The sequence below is a fragment of the Lissotriton vulgaris genome, chromosome 4_1, assembly GCF_964263255.1.
Source record: "Lissotriton vulgaris chromosome 4_1, aLisVul1.2, whole genome shotgun sequence".
In the NCBI taxonomy this organism is placed as follows: Eukaryota; Metazoa; Chordata; class Amphibia; order Caudata; family Salamandridae; genus Lissotriton; species Lissotriton vulgaris.
Genome location: NC_141691.1, coordinates 2,144,683,768 through 2,144,706,193, shown reverse-complemented (window position 1 = coordinate 2,144,706,193; position 22,426 = coordinate 2,144,683,768). Strand labels below are relative to the sequence as shown.

General features: G+C 42.5%; 1 protein-coding gene across 1 annotated transcript in view; it reads right to left on the bottom strand.

The window, feature by feature from the left end:
- Window positions 1-1,632: 1,632 nt before the first annotated feature.
- The window catches only part of LOC147725274 (GTPase IMAP family member 4-like), a 165,977-nt gene continuing 145,183 nt past the window's right edge, over window positions 1,633-22,426 (bottom strand). Inside the window, exon 4 of the mRNA XM_086967154.1 lies at window positions 1,633-2,328. Coding sequence (XP_086823280.1) covers window positions 1,769-2,328 — 560 coding nt within the window. The 3' untranslated portion in view covers window positions 1,633-1,768. The remainder of the gene's footprint in view (window positions 2,329-22,426) is intronic.

Below are 22,426 nucleotides of genomic sequence, written 5' to 3'. Positions count from 1 at the left end.
TGTAGTGAACCAGTGATATGAATTTGTAAAGATTAGTCACTTTCTAGTGCTTAGAAACCAACAGGGCCCCTTTTGGTCATTTTGTTGCCTCTGACAGGGACACATTCACCTTTAGCTATTGATCTGGAGGATCTCTCACCACTCCTGTGCAGCCCCCTCCAGCAGGCGGGATCCTGTTAGAACTCCTTCCTGTAGTTCTTCTTGTGGGTCCCAAAGATTGTGTTCCAAGGTTCTGGACTCTCCAAGAGGGTCCTTGAAAGTGAAAGACTGGGGATTCTTTGTGGTGATGTCCAGGTGAGCTGTGTTAACCTGTAGCTTGCAAGAAGTCCATTCTTTAGTAATTTTGAAGCAGGTTTGGTCCACAGGGCTGGCGAATGTACATCAAGCATGAAATGTTCAATCTCACTTACCTCAGGGCACTTAACAACATTTTTATAAGGATTCTCCTTATACATACCTGACCCCTCACCCATGGGACACTTAGGGGAGACCATGGGGGTACCTGCCATGCCAAAACATTGCAGTTCATTCTTGTTAAGTTCCTCAAACTTAAAAGTCAAGTTGGGCACAGTTTGCATTTTATAATCCGTCCTGCAACACAGGGCTGACTTTAAGCTGCTCACAGGCTCTCGGTAGTGCACACAGGCAAGTGCATAAGGGCTGCTGGACTCTAAACTGCCATGACCTGTTACATACTAGGGACTGATAGGTAGTTTCAATCCCACTGCCCTATATATACTAGCGCCTTATGGGGGAGTGTATGTAGGTGTTTTCACTCTATTCTAAGTGTGTTTTCAGCAGAGCACTGGCTCCGGGCCTGGTTAGGCAAAGCCCAGGGTCAGTCAGAGTCCGTTACCACCAGGACCAGTCAGCAAAGGTTGGGGGGTGCCCAGGGCACAGGATGACTTTGCAACACCTATTTCCTTCTTTTCTGTCTATCTATCCTTCTTTCTTTCTCTCTTGCTTTCTTTACTTCTTGGTTGCCTTCCTCATTCTTTCTTCATGTTTTTCCCCTTTATTTCTTGCCTTTTTTTCTTTTTTACCACCTTTCGTGCCCTCTTGCCTTATTTATTTCCTTATTTTCTTCCTTCCTTCTATCTTTCTTTCTCAAAGGCAACAGGCTTGCAGACAATTCTACAACTTTTTTTTACGTCTCTGCTAGGCAAGACCTTTTGATTTTACTAAAGGTATGTGTATGACATAGGTACTCACAGGGGTCTTCAGTCACACCTTATCCAAGAATGTGTTATTCAAATTTTTCTCCTGCCCACTCGAACACTGACTTCACTATGAGTTACAGCATCCTTAGCAAGTTTTTTTACATTGACAAACTCCAGACAGTTTCCCAAACAATAAAGTTCTGCAAAAGCCATGAGAAATAAAGAAGATTTGCCATAGGGCTTGTGGGTGACGTCAAGCCTGTAGGCTTTGCCAATGCTTGTTTACTTTCTGCTACTTCCTGCCCCGAGGAGCAGGATCGTGTGGAATGTAGTGTACTTTTAAAGTGGTATGAATTACACAGCAAGAGAATAAACCTCATAATTTTCACCTACTTTGTATTTAATAAAATCAGGACTCTCCCTCACCCACTGGCTAGGAGAAAGTGAAATGTTGTCACAATGCTTTTTCTTTCAGTTTGTGTGCATTTATTTGAACGTTGGCATTTCAAATAGAAATGTTAATTAGGAAACTGTTCAGCCAAGTGAGCAGGGGATGGAAATAAAGCAGTGCTTGGTAAGGGGGTGTCTGAGGCTGGCTGCACTGAATATTACAAACTTGGGTCTATTATTTCAATCAATTCCTTCACCTGTCGGTCCCTGTCTTCTCCTGTCGCCCTGTTGTTGAAGGCGCAGTAACGACCCTCACACTTTGTAATTAACTTCTGAAGGTGTCTCTCAGATGCAGACACAAACTCTTGTATTGATGTTTCACCCAAGTCGTCTTTCCGGGTGAACAGGATGACCATGCGTTTCAGGGCCCCTCTCCCAAACAGAGTTTCCAGTCTTTCTACAGACTCCCGCTCCTCCTGGGTGAAGCGCCCAGCCTGAAGAACCAGGACTAGGGCGTGGGGCCCCCCAGGGCCACAGAGCTTCAAGCACTCCTTCACTTGTTCTTTGTAAGTTTCTTTACCCAGGAACCCCGGGGTGTCCACGACCACCAGTTGCCTCCCGTCCCGGACACAGACCCCCTTCTCACACTCCAGGGTCACCGTCTTCGGAGACGCCCTGGACTCAAAGCGCTTTTCCCCGAGGATGGAGTTTCCGGTGGCGCTTTTTCCAGCTCCAGCGCTTCCGATGAGTAAAATTCTCAGCTCACCACTGCGGTGCTCTGAAAAGCACAAAAAAAAGTTAATTCAGTATATGTTCATGCTCCCTGAAGACTGCAGTACCCACATAATTCAGACACATTCTGAATTTTTTTATTTTTTATTTTTTTTCAGCGCCGAGACGCCTACGGGTATTCGTTCGCGCTTAATAAATTGCAAAAATAAATAAATAAATAAATAAAATATTTCCTTTTAAGTAACAACCAGGATTGCCAGATTCCCAGAGAAAAATACCAGCCAGGTATCACCGGGGAAGGGCCCGTGGAGCAAAGTACTCCCACTGCCAAATCCCAACCCGGGCTTCTTGCTCGCTGTAATGCTCACAGGGGCTTCATAGCCAGCAAAAAAATTACAGTCAATAAGAAGCAGTCCTGATGTGTACTTCTGCTGATTACAAAGTGACACAATATCTGACGTCCCGTCCTCACCCTGGCCTGCAGTAGCTCATACAGTAGCAGCAAGTGCGACCACCCCAGGGTGTTGACTGCCTTCTCTAAGTCCAGGGAGACCGCCATCGGGAGCTCTGCGGTCTCCTCAACCACTCCCATATTGTCACACAACCAACATGTATTGTAAAGGGTTTCCCTGTGGAGAATGAACCCACACTGGTCAGGGTGAACTAGTGACCAAAGCAGTGGATGTAATTGACTGGTGAGCTCCTTGCTTAAAATGTTATAATCAATGGTTTTTTTTGTGTGATAATTTTTTATTAGCATTTCATAAATACAGTACAATAAATATATGAAAACATTGTAAAAATAAAAGCAGATGTATCAATACAAACATCATTAAATAATAAATAGTGAATATAAAATAGTAAAATATTAAACCATTAATTTGACAACAAATCAATAAAAGCGGAAAATGATAGAATGTTAAGCTAGCAAAACATAAGTTACATATTTCATTAAAAGATTTTGTTTGGATTTTAAGGGAATGCATTATAAAGAATACAGATTCACACCAGTAGTAGGTATAAATATAATAGTAAAAGGTTGACTAATTAAAGACAATACATAAGTCAGTATACTAACAGTAACCAAAGGTCAATACAATATAATGAAAAAAATAATCCAAGAAGTAAGGTAAGCACTATATATTTTTTTACCTACAGGAAAGGATCCCAAACCTGTAAAAATAACTCAGTTCGATCTTGAATGTTATAAATGACTCTCTCATGTGAGGCAATTTGGATCACTGATGCGGCCAAGTGATGGCGGAGATGAGGATTTCCATTGTCTAAGTATACAAATTTTAACAGTAGCTAATGCAGTGTGACCTAGACGACATTGCGGTTTGGAAAGGGTAGAGGAATCCTGTAAATCAATCAGTAAAATGGTTGCTGGTGAGAGTGGTAAATGTAAGGGGATGGTGTTACACATAAATCGACCTATATATAACCAGTAAAGTTTCACCATGGGACAATTGCATATGATATGCACAATGTCACTACCAGAGGCATTATATCTCCAACAATTAGTATGCGGTAATAGGCCTGCTTTATGTAATTTTACCAGAGACTCTCGGGCCCCTTTAACTAAGTTTTCCAGTAAGGTTGTCCATTGTTCATTTTCATAGGAAATTCCTAGGCGTGATTGCCATCTGGAACAAAGGTCATGAGATAAAGGATGAGAAAATAATTGTGTTGTGAGTGTTTTGTACCGACCAGAGATAACCCCTTTGTGCCTCCCCCAAGCATGAAGATAAAATGTTATTGGTGAAATTGGCAGTGTCCAGGGTTTCAAGCCTAAAGCCTTAAGAAGAGAGTTATATAGCTGTAAATAGTTATCCTTTTGTGATAGGGGAATATTAAACTCCTCAACCAATTGTGGAAAGGATTTGAGGTCTCCAATATGAAGAATCTGATCTAAAGTCAGGATACTCACCGACTCCCATGTAGGCCAGTAGGGAGTTTTCCCTCTAATACGTATTCCAGAGTTATTCCATAATGGAGCCTTTACATGAAGACGTGGATTAAAGCCTAAAATACGGTGTGACCTTTGCCACATTTTACGCATTGCAGATAACATAGGATCACAGGGATCAAGAGGGCTGGTGCCTGACCCATACAAGGCAGAAAGACTCGATTCAGAGGATAGGAGAAATCTTATTGTATGTACCAATTGTGGCATGTTAGAGTTATTGTGAAGCATGTATGTAAGTTTATTTATTTATTTAATGTTTTATAAAGCGCTTAGCTGCACCAGTGACGGCGCTTCCCAGCGCTAACTAACACAGGGCTTAAACACTTCCAAAGGAAAGGAGGGCCTAAACTGGAAAGAGCCAGGTCTTTAACGCCTTACGAAAAGCCAGATGGTTCTGGAATCCTCTAATGGGGTTTGGAAAAGAGTTCCAGAGGCGCGCCGCCTGAACTCTAAATGATCGACCGCCCGCTCTGGCTCTGAGAAAACGGGGAGTACAAACTAAGTCTGCATTAGCTGATCGCAAAGAGCGGTTCAGTACATAGTGCTAGTTGTTCCTCTTTCACCTGGACTATTTAATATGGTGACCAAGCGCAGGCGCAGTGGGCGGGTGCAGTGGGAGCGCCGATGGCGCGCCAAAGGCACGCCCAAGGCAAGCCCGTCTGCGCCCGTCCGAGCTCAGCCGGGACCTGGGGCCAGTGATATTGCCCATTTGCTCACCTATTCCTTCACCGACCTGTTTAACTTTCAAATCGGTGGGTCTTTGAGCCCTAAAGCTGAGAAGGTAGCTATGGCCTGCGGTATTTCACTCCCCTGTGACGCCTCCCTTGGCCCTGATTCTGTGTGTAAGCAATCTACAGCGCTCCCTCAGTTGCCCTTGGAACTTTCATCCTCAAATCCGGACACTCTTGCGATCACCTACCTGAATACTAGGTCATTGGTCAAGCACCAACTCGAGATCTTTCAGCTCCTGAATACAAATACTATTGATATTCTCCTTTTATCAGAAACCTGGTTGTCTGAAGAGTCCAACCCTGATATTCTTGCCGCTATTCCCTCTGGTTATTACATATTGCACACAAACCGGCCTCAAGGCAGAGCGGGTGGAGGTGTTGCAGCCATCATTCGCCATCGACTCAAGTTCACGATCCTGGAAGAGGTTTTTCTCCCCAGGGTCAACAGCCTCATCCTGAAGCTCTCCTCTGCTAGATCCTCTCTTGTCTGTGCACTGTTTTATCGCCCACCTGAACCTATGCCCCTGTTTCCTCAGTTATTTGGGGACTTATTCTATCAGCTGGTTATTAATCACGCCAGGGTTGTCATTATGGGGGATTCCAACCATTGGCCCTCGGACACTTGCAAGAGTAATCTCTCGGTAGAATTCTCCGATCTTTTGCTGGGTCTGAACTTCTCAAAGCATATTCATGTTCCTACACATATAAAGGGTCATACTATTGACCAAGTCTGGACTTCCAATATCGATATCACCCCTCCTTCCATTTACTCCTGTTCCTGGTCCGATCATTTTTTTATTTCTTTTGCATTGGCTTACATTCCCTTTGTTCCTCTGACCACAGCAACAAACATCATAGCCCGTAATTGGAAACGGGCTAACCTAGAAGATATTCACTCGCTATTGGCTGCCTCCGTCCCCTGCAAGCAGGCCTCTATAACCTCCCAGGCCTCTCGCCTTGACTCCTAGCTCAAAGCAGCCAGCGACAAGGTGGCCCCCCTGAAAAAGATTAAGTCCAAACGTCCCCACGACGCCGAACGTTGGTTCACTGACCAACTAAAAAAGGATAAACTGACACTACGCCAAGCTGAGCGCCGCTGGCGCCGTACCTACTCACCCGAAGTAAAATCTGAATATGTTGCATTGTTAAAACTATATAAAAACTCCTTTCTTCAGGCAAAAAAGTTATACTTTTCCCCAAAAATCCTAAACTCTGCATCCAAGGTAAAAGATATTTTCTCCATTGTGAACGAGTTCACACAACCTGATAGGGTGACTTTTCAAGCTGTCCCCTCACAATCACTGTGTGACTTCCTTAATCCATATTTTATTGACAAAATTATCACCATAAAAAATAACATCCCTAGCCCTTCCTTTCCCTCTGCCGCGACCCCTCCCTCTCAGAACTCATTTTCACTGGCTGCCTTTCCCCCTATCACTAAAAGTGACTTTATGGCTCTACTAAACAAAGTGAGCTCGGGCTCGCCAAATGACTGCTGCCCTCAGCAGATTCTCAAAGCAGCCTTCCTTGCCTACCCTGACCCTCCACTTACACTTCTTATCAAATCCTTAGCTATAGGTATCGTCCCCGACACCTTTAAACACGCAGCTGTGGTCCCTATCCTGAAAAAGCCTAACGCTGATCCTCTGGTCCTGGCCAATTTTCGCCCCATCTCCCTGCTTCCTTACCTAGGTAAGATTCTAGAGACTCTCGTCACCAACTGTCTTAATTCTTTTATTGAGAACTCTAAGTTCCTTGACCCGCAGCAGGCGGGCTTTAGGCCAGCCCACTCCACCGAATTGGTCATTCTGGCGGTGATGGAGGAGCTCAGAAAGGGGGCTGATAATAACATCTCCCAGGCACTCATGCTATTGAATCTATCTGCGGCCTTTGACACGGTTGATCACGATCTGCTGATCGACCGTGTCAACAACGCCGGTGTACAGGGTCGGGCCCTTGACTGGATCCGATTATTTTTACATTGGCGCACTCAGGCGGTCCATCTGTCTACCTTTGTAGCACCTCGATCCAGTCTCACCTGCGGAGTCCCCCAGCGTTCTGCCTTATCGCCTCTCTTGTTCAATCTCTATATGCAGCCCCTGATTGCCTCTCTCTGCAATAGCCCAGTTACCATCTTTAATTACGCGGATGACCTCCAGCTGGTTTTTATTCTTGAATCCACCTCCACATCCCGCGCTAATTTTCAATCTACCATGCTCTCCATTAGCGAGTGGATGTATCTAGATTTCTGTCTACGGAGGCTCTCACGCTGGTCATCATAGCCTTGATTACATCTCGCATTGACTATGCCAACGCTCTTTACGCTGGCATTCCTGCCTACCAGTTGTGCCACTTGCAACTCGTGCAAAATCAGGCAGCCATGTTAATCTTCTGTCAGCCAAAACATCTACACATCTCTCCGTTACTAAAGAAACTCCACTGGTGCCGGTTTCCAAGCAGTGTATCTTTAAACTCGGCTGCACCATATTCAAGGTGCTACATGCTCAAGGTCCTGTTTTTGTTGCTTCTAGAATTTGCCGGTACATTCCTTCCCGTGATTTGCGCTCCTCCCATCACAACCTCCTCACCATTCCAGCAGTTAAACGCAAAAAGCATGGTGGCCTCCGATTTGCGTTTTTGGCTCCTAGACTATGGAATTCACTTCCGAGCGAACTTAGATCCTCTCCCAGTTATGCTCTTTTTAGATGTTCACTTAAAACTCATCTCTTCCGGCATGCCTTTGTGTAATTCCGCACCCTTCTTCTCCCTGTTGTCTCTAGCGCCATGAAACCGTCTGGTGTCCGTGCGCTGAATAAGTACTTTTAACATAACATAACAACAGTGAGCCAACAGATCCGCAAAAATCTGCGGTCCTTGGCCAGTCAATATTTTATGGGCCACACACAAAGACTTAAACTGAATTCTTTTCGCCATCGGTAGCCAGTGCAACTTAGGCAGAAGGTGCGAGACCGAGCATGATTTAGGCAAAGCTAGCAGGGCACAAGCTGCTGCGTTCTGGATTCTCTGCAGGCGGACAATACAGGACTTGTTGGTGCCTCAATATAAGGAATTCTCATAATCCAGCCTTGCCAAACTTGTAGCCTGAAGGATAATTTGGTGGATTTCTGGTGCAAAATAACCAAGTAGGGGCCGTAACCCTCTTAGGATACCAAAACAAGATCCCGCCAGGACCTTGGATTGCACATTAAATGAAAGTTTGCTGTCGATCCAAAAGCCCAAATTTTTTACTGCCTTCTTTGGCTGGGGTGCGGGTCTCAGTTTGTCCGGCCACCACTGTTCTGACCAAAGGGAGCTATCTCTCCCTAGCACTAGGATTTCTGACTTGGCAGCATTCAGCTCTAAACAATTTGCTGCCATCCAGTCAGAGATAGCTACCAAGTCCTCTTTCAATTTGAAGAGATTATCTTGGCAGTTCCTCAAAAAGACGATGACTAGCTGGGTGTCATCGGCGTATGAAACCTTTAATTTTTTGTAGAGCATATTCTGCCTTGGAGGTGAAGAAACTGTTCAGTGCCAAAAGGGCTTGTTCTAATGATTTACGATTATGCAAATTTGTTTTTATGATGTATAAACGGGTGAAGCGCTCAATGTCTTGTTCTAATTCTGTCTGTCAAATAGCATTTTTCCTATTGCCCTGAGCTGCATCCCGCATAAGTTGCCCCCGGATGGTAAATTTAAAAGCATCCCTCATAGTCCTTCCAGAAGTCACAGAACCTTGATTTAAGGAAAGATAATTGTGAAGATGATCCTGTAATTGTGTTTTACCCTTGGACGTTTTGTGACGCTGAATATTCATCCCTGTTTGTAACTGTAATAAGACTTGAGAGTGATCAGATATTGATGCTTCAAAGATATCGGATTCCTGAACTGAATAGACTATACTTTGGGAGATTAAAAAGTAGTCCAACCGAGAAAGAGTTCCATGAGTAGGGGACGTGAAGGTGTATTCAGTGTCATCCAGCTGTGCAAGACGCCAGTGATCAACAAGGCCTTTATCATCAATTATGTCATTCATGAGGGTCCTATCTGCAGCATTATGTTTATCAAGAGGGCCTCCCTGCTAAGAATCGGATCTCTGACCAAATTCCAATCACCCCCTGTAAGGTATTGTGAAGCATCAATCTCTGACAACAAACGATTCAGATGTAGGAGAAAGGACTTTTTGGAACCTGATGGGCATAGACTGATCCCACACAGAAATGAGTATCACCAATACGCAGTTTAGCAAAGACATAACAGCCGTCTGGATCTACCCATGTTTTGGATACCATAACTGGGAGGGTTTTTTGAATGAGAATTGCCACGCCACATTTTCGAGTAGGACCTGAGTCTGAGTAACTGTCGCAATGGATACTGCTGTGGAAATCCTTTCCTACCCAGTCCCTACACAATTTTTTTTATTCAAGTTCGTCAAGATGTGTCTCTTGAAGAAGAACCACATCTAGATTTTTGGATTGAAGATATGAGAGACCTTTTTTCCTCTTAATATAATGTGTCAAACCATGAACATTCCATGATATTGCACACAAGGCATGGGAAATAACCATATTTGCAGGATTATTGGAAGTTTTGTTTAACTTTTGTAGACAGAATAAAATGAGTTATGGAGGAAAGGTTTTCGAGAAACAAGTATAAAAATTGTTTTAAAATCTCCTTGTCAATAAGAAGAGAGAATGTATTACGTAGAAAGAATGGGAGATATGTTCAAGTTACAATAAACTGGTGTACAGAATACTACAAGATCAAAAACTTTAACCGCAGGTCTGGGTTCACAAGAACACCGTTCTAGGCAGGGCCCCCTCCAGGAGTACTAAGCAGAAACCAGGACCGATTATTATTGAAAATATTAGGATCTATAGAACCCAATTAGACTTAGTGGTGATCTGTGAAGGGAAAGACCAAGCATTATAAAGCGTGTACCTAGGCATGTCTGGGAAATATAATAAAGAGATCTAGAAAATATTCTAAAGGGACATAAGTGTCAATAATATAAACAAGAATATTTAATTCTAGATATATCGTAAAGGATCAAATAAATAATATATTGTATTCGTAACTATAAATATTATTTAGCAGTCATATTTGTAAAAAGGATTACCAGTCAAATAAATACAATTCAAATGACAGTTAGACTTGCAATTGAATAAATATGAGAAAAGAAACAGTAAAGAGAGTATTATCCAATAAATACCAGCATTAATAAATAATGAAATGGCTAATGTAATAAACATTCATCCTAAGCGTTACAATTATTATATGTATATAATAATTATTAAAATATATAAATTCAGACCTAAAAGTGTGTAGACTAAAAAGATAGACATCTTATGTTGAACACTGGCAACAATAGTAAAGAAATATGGATTGAAATAGTTTAGATAATGTCCATCTGCTGAATATAAAGGTAGAATCTTTCTGTGAAATATGAACATGGGAGTCATGAACTAGAATAGTTATTAAATATAAAAAGTAAATACGCTACTAAGAACTATACTCCATTTTAAAATTAGTAATAGGTACATAGAAAAGTAGATTATAAACAGATTTATCATTAGACTAAAAATAAATATATCTATTGGAGATAGCACATAAAAGTCCTATGAGGTACAATAATGAATAATATATATAAAATACTCTTTTATAAAAATTGGAAACAGCTTAAATAAGTTTCAAATCGAAGGCATACACAAATAGGTATTGGAAACCATTAACAAGAATGCGTAAATAAATACAGAGAGAGTGCGGAAAATACTCATCTGGAATGTTGGGGATGCTGGTCTCCCTGTATAGCATAAACCTGAAAGGTTTAAGCTAAACCTTGTAATGAGCAAGAGAATCGATATGTCGCCAAGGACTACTCCATCTGAAGCAGACTTTAAAGGAGAGCAAGATTTGTCTCTGTGATGATCTTGAGTAAAGTTAGACACTGTCTACAAAGCTGAGTTTTTATCTTCTTGGGTGCGCTTAAATCTCTCAACTCTCTACCACGTTGACGAGCTTCGCCTGTGATACAACGTCTACCATCTGGAAGGTGATGAGTAGTTTGAGAACTTTGAGAAGTCTGAGGCGTAGACGTATGTTGAATATCAATATTTTGCAGTATCATGTCATCCAAGAAGCACTGTAGCTCGTCTGGATTGTCGAAGTCTCTTGATTCTCCATTCTTAGTAACACGAAAACGGGCTGGATCAAACAAGCCGTATTTGATGTCCATTTTTCGCAGCAAAGGGCTCATGGATAAAAATGCTTTTCATCGTTCATTAGTTTCTCAGGAAAAATCAGCAGCCATATGAATTTCATGACCCTCATAACTATAAGAACTTTGCGTACGTGCCGCAGTCAGTAGTTGTAGAACCTGGTCATGCCGCAAAAAGCAAGCAATGAGGGGTCTTGAGCGAGAATTTAGATCCTTACGCGGGGGGCCAAGGCGACATGCACGTTGGATTTAAAGCATGGGTTCAAATCGAAAACCAACCAATTTTGGAATAATTTCACACAAGAAGGCTCCAGTATTCTTCTGACCTTCAATTATCTCTGGAAATCCCCCCAAAAAATGGATGTTATCTCTCCTGCTGCGATCTTCATATCCACAACTTTGCTATGGATAAATATTAATTCTTGATCTCTGCTTTGTAATTTGTTGAATTTATTTTCAATAGCAGTCAAACGTTAACCCAAGTCTTCTGTTTTGGAATGATATTGCACAATATCTGCTCTTATTGATTTGGTTTCCAATGCAAGGGAAGAAATGTTAATGTCCATTTCTGTTAGGAGGCTACTAATGGTTGAAATTTCCTGAAAGAGACCATCCATAGTGTCACCTGTTATTACCTTGGAAGTAATGTGAGGTTGAGCAGGTGGAGATGAGGCAGAGCTCTTCGCAGACATATTACTTGATTGTTTTAATGCGTCAGCGAAATGTAATTTCTTAGTAGGCTTGCTTTTATTCTTGTTATTAGGCATTACCTCAGATACTTGAAGCAGTAAAGAAGAAGAATGAATTAAGCTTGCCAATTGGAATGAAGTGAATTTAAGTTCTGTAACTTGTTTTGACATAACATGAAACATATAGATATTTGTTGGGTGTTGTTGTTTATTTTTAAAAATAACCCTGTATATTGGCTCAGGCAGCTGATGTTGTCAGGTAACACATACAAATTGAGAGGCAGTGATTATGCATTGATGAAGCAAGTTGTGCCAACAAGGTTTATAATCACAAGGAAATTCGTTTTGCTATTGTTTCCTATTCAAAGGCAGTTTAGACACAAATTCCAGCAGTCTGTATATTGTTGAAAGGAAGATGTATGGCTTTAATTTACCCCCAGAGACAAATTGACCGGAATTACAGCGAGTTTAGCTCAAACAACAGTCTCAGAGACAAATAGCTGACACATGAACCAGCAATTATTTAGAAATAAATTGTTGCAGTCCAGAGGTGCTGAGCGCAGACACGACTCTGAGGTAATTCAATGTCTGGTAAAAGCGTCATTTATCAAGAGCAGTGCGTGTGGAAACTCCCAGCTTTCATCTGAAAATAACTTAATTGCCAAGGACTTTCATGTATAAACTTCCACCAGCAGTTGTTGACTGAAATAATGGTACCACGCTGTGAGGGTCAGAGCAGGAAGAGCACCTCATGAATCTTCACACGTCAATGCCACAAGCTCATCAGAGAAGCGGCGTGATGACAGCGCGAGGCCCGGGGCTTCAAATGTTTCACAAGGCCTGACCTGCGCACTTTCTCTCAGGCATTCCAAAGCTGGTAGAATGGGTCAGGAAGAGGTTGTTGGGCTACGGAAACATATCCCAGGCATGGCCCCAACTTTAGCTTGCTCAGGAACTCTTCAAGGACTGTCCTGGAGCTGCTCTAAATAATGCTGTCTCCATATGGGTGCCGGCCCGGAGCGGAGCTCTTCAATTAGGCGGCCATCTCCCTACGTGGCCAGACCATGCCCGTTATAATCAATATTGATCATTGATAAAGGGCGATAAGATCGCACCTCCAGGGATCCCTGTCTGGTTTGGGCAACACCATTATGAGGGCCCCTTGTAGGGAATCAGGCAGCATGCCCCACTAGTGAGCCTCATGGTAGACAACAAGTAAATTGGGATCAAAAGGTGCCATCTGACAAAATGCTACTTGTATTTTCTCTATTTTTAGGGGGTCCTCCAACTCATGGATCTGTAGAGGGGTCAGGAGAGGGGGTGGCCTGACAGGTATAGTTCTGGCGTTAATCCTGAGAAGGGAATAGAGCACCCTGTAGTACTGAACAAAGACCTAATTTATGACATCTTGCAATGGGTGTTGCAGTGTAACGCCCACCACAATACCCACTGTACACCCCTTTCACGCTAAGCATAGCGTGAAAGGGGCCTTATTTACAAGGCAGCGTTAAGCAATGTTAAGTGGGTTAAAGCTGCCTTTTAAATAAGGCGCAGCAGCTTTCACCATGGGAATGTCCTAAAAAGTGACGTTCCTGTGAACATATACCCCATAATGTCATGAGCTCCCTTTAGTGCCCACTTAGTTCTACCCTATTTTAGTCTGACTGCATGTTGTAGGCCGCTTTGCTTTGTACACATTATACATAGTACATTTTAGAAATATGTTGCACATGTTTTTATTATTCAGTTCTCCTTTCTGAGACCTAGGCTGAACATTTCATACAAGGTCGAACATCACTGTGTCCTGTTTTTACTGTGATCACTAAGAGATATGATATCTGATATATCACTGTGCTCACGCAGTGAGGATCGGTTTAGGCAGAAATATCATTCCATTGTGCGCCGTTTACTCGTAATGCTGATTACTCTGCTCAGTTGCATGTGGTTTCTAATTGCAGCACAGGTGCTTCATATTAGAGCATAAAAGTTTCAATAAATATTGTAATCTTTCCCTGTGTCGTCCTTTTGTTTATTATGGACATGTATGAGAAAACAGAAGGTGGCGATCTGTTTCCACAGTTCTCATGGGGACTAGAGAGTTCTGTTCTGGGGTGCCAATATACCTGTTATGCTGGTGAAGTAAGGAGGGCAGGAAAGATACTATGATTTGGCCAGATTTGGGCCCATAGGTACTCATGTGGTTTGGTGACTGGTTCCTACATTCTAAAGCCCTGTGGTCCCAGGCATAGTTCTGTTTTCAAACAGAATCCCTGCAACAATAGCATTCATCAGGGTCTACCATAGCATTACTCTGTAAGTAAGGTATATCTGCAGCAATCCAAATCAAAGCCCCTCGAGCATCTAACAAAATAAAATATCCCTAGTGCCTACTGCCGTTTCTGCCGCCCAGTGGGACAGATTGGGGGCTGTTGCCCACATTTGCACCTCAAGGGGAGCAAAAAGACTGTGCCAATATTAGGGAGGGGTGGGCCATTATAATGCCTATTTAGGGCAGCCCCTACCCCTACGTTTTCACAAAAAAAATACTTGGTGTCCAGTGGGCTTTCTGCCCGTGGGGGGCAGATCGGGGGTAGTAACCCCCATCTGTCCCTTTTGTGTTAGGGTTGGAGCATTAGCAGGCCCATTGCGGGCAGCTCCTACCCCTCTTTTATAAAAAAAATCATTGCTGGTGCCTAGTGGGCACTCTGCCCCGGGGGCAGGATGGGGGGGGGAAGGGCGCAGAAAGAATGTGCTAATTTTTGAGAGGGGTGGGGTTCTTATAGTGCCCAATTAGGGCAGCCAACAACTCTGAGTTTTTAACAAAAAACAAATGTAGGAGAGTAGGATCTGCTTTCTATGGTTACCCCCACTTTTTGCTGGTATTTCACTGTTTTTCGACTTTAGTTTGGTTGGGGCTCTGCTATCCAGGACCCCAGCCTAGCTGCTTCCTCTCTAAATTGATTGCATGTACTATAGGTACACTTCAGGTTGGTTACTGGGGTACCCATGTGAGTCCCTAGTATATGGTACACTATGTACTAAGGGCATAGGTACCCCATAAACTGATGTACAGAGTACTACAAGATCAAAAACATTAACCGCGGGTCTGGGTTCACAAGAACACCGCTCCAGGCAGGGCCCCCACCAGGAGTACTAAGCTGACACCAGGACCGATTATTATTGAAAATATTAGGATTTATAGAACCCAATTATACTTTGTGGTGATCTGTGAAGGGAAGGACCAAGCATTATAAAGCGTGTACCTGGGCATGTCTGGAAAATATAATAAAGAGATCTAGAAAATATTCTTAAGGGACATACTTGTCAATAATATAAACAAGAATATTTCATTCTAGATATATCATAAAGGATCAAGTAAATAATAGATTGTTTTCATAACTGTAAATATTATTTAGCAGTCATATTTGTAAAAAGGATTGCCAGTAAAATAAATACAATTCAAATGACAGTTAGACTTGCAATTGAATAAATATGAGAAAAGAAACAGTAAAGAGAGTATTATCCAATAAATACCAGCATTAATAAATAATGAAATGGCCAATGTAATAAACATTCATCCTAAGCGTCACAATTATTATATGTATATAACAATTAATAACATATATAAATTCAGACCTAAAGGTGTAGTGACTAAAAAGATAAACATCTTATGTTGAACACTGGCAACAATAGTAAGGAAATATGGAGAGAAATAGTTTAGATAATGTCCATATGCTGAATATAAAGGTATGATCTTTCTGTGAAATATAAACATGGGAGTCATGAACTAGAATAGTTATTAATTATAAAAAGTCAATACGCTACGAAGAACCATACTCCATTTTAAAATTAAGAATAGGTACATAGAAAAGTAGATTATAAACAGATTTATCATTAGACTAAAAATAAATATATCTATTGGAGATAGCACATAAAAGTCCTATGAGGTACAATAATGAGTAATATATATAAAAAAAGCTTTTATAAAAATTGGAAACAGCTTAAATCAGTTTCAAATCGAAGGCATACACAAATAGGTATTGGAAACCATTAACAAGAATGGGTAAATGAATACAGAAAGAGTGCGGAAAATACTCATCTGGAATGTTGGGGATGCTGGTCTACCTGTATAGCATAAACCTGAAAGGTTTAAGCTAAACCTTGTAATGAGCAAGAGAATCGATACGTCGCTAAGGACTACTCCATCTGAAGCAGACTTTAAAGGAGAGCAAGATTTGTCTCTGTGATGATCTTGAGTAAAGTTAGACACTGTCTACAAAGCTGAGTTTTTATCTTCTTGGGTGCGCTTAAATCTCTCAACTCTCTACCACGTTGACGAGCTTCGCCTGTGATACAACATCTACCATCTGGAAGGTGATGAGTAGATTCAGAACTTTGAGAAGTCTGAGGCGTAGACGTATGTTGAATATCAATATTTTGCAGTATCATGTCATCCAAGAAGCACTGTAGCTCGTCTGGATTGTCAAAGTCTCTTGATTCTCTATTCTTAGTAACACGAAAACGGGCTGGATCAAACAAGCCGTATTTGATGTCCATTTTTCGCAGCAAAGGGCTCATGGATAAAAATGCTTTTCATCGTTCATTAGTTTCTCAGGAAAAATCAGCAGCCATATGAATTTCATGACCCTCATAACTATAAGAACTTTGCGTACGTGCCACAGTCAGTAGTTGTAGAACCTGGTCATGCCGCAAAAAGCAAGCAATAAGGGGTATTGGGCGAGAATTTAGATCCTTACGCGGGGGGCCAAGGCGACATGCACTTTGGATTTCAAGCATGGGTTCAAATCGAAAACTAACCAATTTTGGAATAATTTCACACAAGAAGACTCCAGTATTCTGACCTTCAATTATCTCTGGAAAGCCCAAAAAATTGATGTTATCTCTCCTGCTGCGATCTTCCAAATCCACAACTTTGCTACAGAGAAATATAAATTCTTGATCTCTACTTTGTAATGTGTCGAATGTATTTTCAATAGCAGTCAAATGTTAACCCAAGTCTTCTGTTTTAGAATGATATTGCACAATATCTGCTCTTATTGATTTGGTTTCCAATGCAAGGGAAGAAATGTTAATGTCCATTTCTGTTAGGAGGCTACTAATGGTTGAAATTTCCTGAAAGAGACCATCCATAGTGTCACCTGTTATTACCTTGGAAGTAATGTGAGGTTGAGCAGGTGGAGATGAGGCAGAGCTCTTCGCAGACATATTACTTGATTGTTTTAATGCGTCAGCGAAATGTAATTTCTTAGTAGGCTTGCTTTTATTCTTGTTATTAGGCATTACCTCAGATACTTGAAGCAGTAAAGAAGAAGAATGAATTAAGCTTGCCAATTGGAATGAAGTGAATTTAAGTTCTGTAACTTGTTTTGACATAACATGAAACATATAGATATTTGTTGGGTGTTGTTGTTTATTTTTAAAAATAACCCTGTATATTGGCTCAGGCAGCTGATGTTGTCAGGTAACACATACAAATTGAGAGGCAGTGATTATGCATTGATGAAGCAAGTTGTGCCAACAAGGTTTAAAATTACAAGGAAATTTGTTTGCTATTTTTTCCCCTTCAAAGGTAGTTTACACAGAAATTCCAGCAGTCTGTATATTGTTGAAAGGAAGATGTATGGCTTTAATTTACCCCCAGAGACAAATTGACCGGAATTACAGCGAGTTTAGCTCAAACAACAGTCTCAGAGACAAATAGCTGACACATGAACCAGCAATTATTTAGAAATAAATTGTTGCAGTCCAGAGGTGCTGAGCGCAGACACGACTCTGAGGTAATTCAATGTCTGGTAAAAGCGTCATTTATCAAGAGCAGTGCGTGTGGAAACTCCCAGCTTTCATCTGAAAATAACTTAATTGCCAAGGACTTTCATGTATAAACTTCCACCAGCAGTTGTTGACTGAAATAATGGTACCACGCTGTGAGGGTCAGAGCAGGAAGAGCACCTCATGAATCTTCACACGTCAATGCCACAAGCTCATCAGAGAAGCGGCGTGATGACAGCGCGAGGCCCGGGGCTTCAAATGTTTCACAAGGCCTGACCTGCGCACTTTCTCTCAGGCATTCCAAAGCTGGTAGAATGGGTCAGGAAGAGGTTGTTGGGCTACGGAAACATATCCCAGGCATGGCCCCAACTTTAGCTTGCTCAGGAACTCTTCAAGGACTGTCCTGGAGCTGCTCTAAATAATGCTGTCTCCATATGGGTGCCGTCCCGGAGCGGAGCTCTTCAATTAGGCGGCCATCTCCCTACGTGGCCAGACCATGCCCGTTATAATCAATATTGATCATTGATAAAAGGCGATAAGATCGCACCTCCAGGGATCCCTGTCTGGTTTGGGCAACACCATTATGAGGGCCCCTTGTAGGGAATCAGGCAGCATGCCCCACTAGTGAGCCTCTTGGTAGACCACAAGTAAATTGTGAACAAAAGGTGCCATCTGACAAAATGCTACTTGTATTTTCTCTATTTTTAGGGGGTCCTCCAACTCATGGATCTGTAGAGGGGTCAGGAGAGGGGGTGGCCTGACAGGTATAGTTCTGGCGTTAATCGTGAGAAGGCTCCATGGGAAGGGAATAGAGCACCCTGTAGTACTGAACAAAGACCTAATTTATGACAGCTTGCAATGGGTGTTGCAGTGTAACGCCCACCACAATACCCACTGCACGCCCCTTTCACGCTAAGCATAGCGTGAAAGGGGCCTTATTTACAAGGCAGCGTTAAGCAATGTTAAGTGGGTTAAAGCTGCCTTTTAAATAAGGCGCAGCAGCTTTCACCATGGGAATGTCCTAAAAAGTGACGTTCCTGTGAACATATACCCCATAATGTCATGAGCTCCCTTTAGTGCCCACTTAGTTCTACCCTATTTTAGTCTGACTGCATGTTGTAGGCCGCTTTGCTTTGTACACATTATACATAGTACATTTTAGAAATATGTTGCACATGTTTTTATTATTCAGTTTCTGAGACCTAGGCTGAACATTTCATACAAGGTCGAACATCACTGTGCCCTGTTTTTACTGTGATCGTTTAGAGATACGACATCTGATATATCACTGTGCTCACGCAGTGAGGATAGGTTTAGGCAGAAATCTCATTCCATTGTGCGCCGTTTACTCGTAATGCTGATTACTCTGCTCAGTTGCATGTGTTTTCTAATTGCAGCACAGGTGCTCATATTAGAGCATAAAAGTTTCAATAAATATTGTAATCTTTCGCTGTGTCGTTCCTTTGTTTAGTATGGACATGTATGAGAAAACAGAAGGTGACGATCTGTTTCCACAGTTCTCCTGGGGACTAGAGAGTTCTGTTCTGGGGTGCCAATATACCTGTTGTGCTGGGGAAGTTAGGAGGGCAGAAAAGATACTATGAGTTAACCAGATTTGGGCCCATGGCTACTCATGTGGTTTGGTGACTGGTTCCTACATTCTAAAGCCCTGTGGTCCCAGGCATAGTTCTGTTTCCAAACAGAATCCCTGCAACAATAGCATTCATCAGGGTCTACCGTAGTATTACTGTGTACGTAAGGTATACCTGCAGCAATCCAAATCAAAGCCAATGGAGCATCTAACAAAATAAAATATCCTTAGTGGCTACTGTCGTTTCTGCCCCCCAGTGGGACAGATTGGGGGCTATTGCCCACATTTGCACCCCAAGGGGAGCAGAAAGACTCTGCCAATATTAGGGAGGGGTGGGGCCATTATAATGCCTATTTAGGGCAGCCCCCACCCCTACGTTTTCACAAAAAAATCCTTAGTGTCCAGTGGGCTTTCTGCCCGTGGGGGGGGGGCAGATCGGGGGTACTAACCCCCATCTGTCCCTTTTGTGTTAGGGTTGGAGCATTAGCATGCCCATTGCGGGCAGCCCCTACCTCTCATTTGTAAAAAAAAATCATTGCTGGTGCCTAGTGGGCACTCTGCCCCGGGGGTGGGGGGGCAGGGGGGGGGGGGGCGCAAAAAGACTGTGCTAATTTTTGAGAGGGTTGGGGTTATTAAAGTGCCCAATTAGGGCAGCCAACAACCCTAATTTTTTAACAAAAAACAATTAAAGGAGAGTAGGATCTGCTTACTATGGTTACCCCAACTTTTTCCTGGTGTTTCACTGTTTTTCGACTTTAGTTTGGTTGGGGCCCTGCTATCCGGGACCCCAGCCTAGCTGCTTCCTCTCTAAATTGATTGCATGTACTATAGGTACACTTCAGGTTGGTTACTGAGGTACCCATGTGAGTCCCTAGTATATGGTACACTAGGTACTAAGGGCATAGGTACCCCAGAGCCCTACCATGGGCCAGCAGCATGTATTATGCCACCCCTGGGAAGCCTTTCAAAATGGCACCACAGGACTGCTATTGCAGCCTTGGTATGGTGGTGTCTGCACCCCTTACTGAGATATAGGTTACCTATATCTACCTTAAATCACTACACATAGAGACCTATCAGTCACCCTTATGGCAAGCCTTCTCAATCCTGAAGGCAAGGTGCTTGGTTTCGTGTGTGAGGGTGCCCATGCATGAGCAAAACCCCTCTGCAGACTTCGGAATCTATTCTCTGGGGCTGTTCTGTGATGCAGCCTGACCATATACTCTTAAATGCATTATATCCTCTCCTCGCAGTAAATGCTAACTTTGGGATGGCTGCACGGACACATGTCGTGTTTGGTGTAAAACATTTTGAAATCCAACTCCCCCCCCCCACCAGTCCTGGCGGCGGGGGTAGAATTCCACCCTTCTAGAGGGAGAGACATGTACACACCGATAACTGTTTAAAAGAACTCTGGCATCACAAAATGGATGCTGCAGCCACAGACACAAGTCTGGACTCCTGCTGCTGACTGAAAATCCAGCAGGGGAGGCCTGCACAATAGGTTTCCTGTCACAGGGAGGTATAACCTCCTCCCTGACAGGCCTTAGTGGATTAGGGCTGGGTGGGTGCATTCCAGGAGTGCTTTGAAGTCTGCACTGGGGACACAATTGGTGTCCCTGTGCATAGCCCAGTTCAAACCGGCTGCAGGGGCTCCCAGCCCCTGCTCCGGTGCAAAACTGGACAAAGGAAATGGGCGTAGCCACCCCTCTTTCCAAACCCTCCCATAGGTGGGTCCCCAGAGTTAGCCCAACTCCTTTCTTAGGTATTCCCCTGGCAACAGGACTTTAGATATCCCTGGACATAACTCTGCAACTGAATCCTGGAACTTCGACGGTCTACTAAAGACTAGAGGAGGGAAGAATCTCACTTAGGGTCAAGGAGTGACTCCCCTGCTTGGCAGACACCAACAAAGCATTTGCAGGTCTCCATCTCCGAAGCTACCTCCGGACTATGAAGTAATTGCAGCTCAGGAAGAAGATTTCCAGACTCCTGAGAGGCTGACCCGGGTGTGAAAGGTGAAAAAGCAAGAAGGATCCCCTCTTTTTCTCGGATCCTTCTTGCTTTTTCACCTTTCACACCAATACCCTCAGATCACTTGTGCTTTCATCACTGGTCTATGGCAGCTGGTATTTTTCTTGACTTGGTCTTGTTATTCTCTTCCATATATGATTTTCTGATAATGTTTATTGTATAACAACTGGCTGTTTTGGTACTGTTTTTTGAATGTGTAGTCTTATTCCAGGTTTTGTATATTTTATATTCTTACAATTGATGCTAATCTTAAATTATCTTCTCCCGGAGCTGATTAAGTAGCTTTTTTCTAGATTTATTCTGAAGAACATCATCAAATTGTTAATTTTAGCGATTATCTTGAAATATGTATTTCTCCATGTTTGCAGATGCCTTGTCCCACACTTCTTTGTACATCTCCGCCCTGATGAAGGTGTCGCCCCGGTTGGGGCAACACTCCGAAATGCGCATTGATGTTCTTCGTTTGGGGGCATTTTGACTGAACACATCTCCACCCCTATGATGATTTGTTTCCATCTTGTCATCTGAACCATCCTGTGGCTGCTACGTATTTTTTTGATACTTTGTGTGCGTGTAGTATGAATTATGCTGTATCTTGGAATGTATGATGTATGAATGCAATGTAAATATGATTTCCACGATAAAATTACTATATATTTGCAATCTTTGATGTGATGATTTGATCAAGCTCATGTCTGCTCCGGTGATAATGAATTAGTAAAAGGACTCCTTAGCTGGGCCTTGTTTGAAATTATTGTGGCAGGTATATGTTTTTGCTTTTTGATGGTTCTTGTGTCTAGTCAAGCCATGGTTCTTAGACCACTTTCTTAATATATGGTTTGATACACCCCTAGGTCTCAACATATATTGTGCTAATTTACTGTGTGTAAATAAGTTTACTGAATGCACTTTTGCCTCTAGCCTCATAAAGAGACTAGTGGGATGTGTTTAGAATAAAAACATATATTTTTTATATATACCTGGTGTGGTTATCCTTTCATTTGGATATTCACAAGATTACAGACTGGTAAAATAAGCTGCTTTACATTCCTTCAAGACTTAGCCTGAAGGCTGTTCTCTACAGGGGGAAACATCCTTTACAACGCAACTTTTACCATGCAGT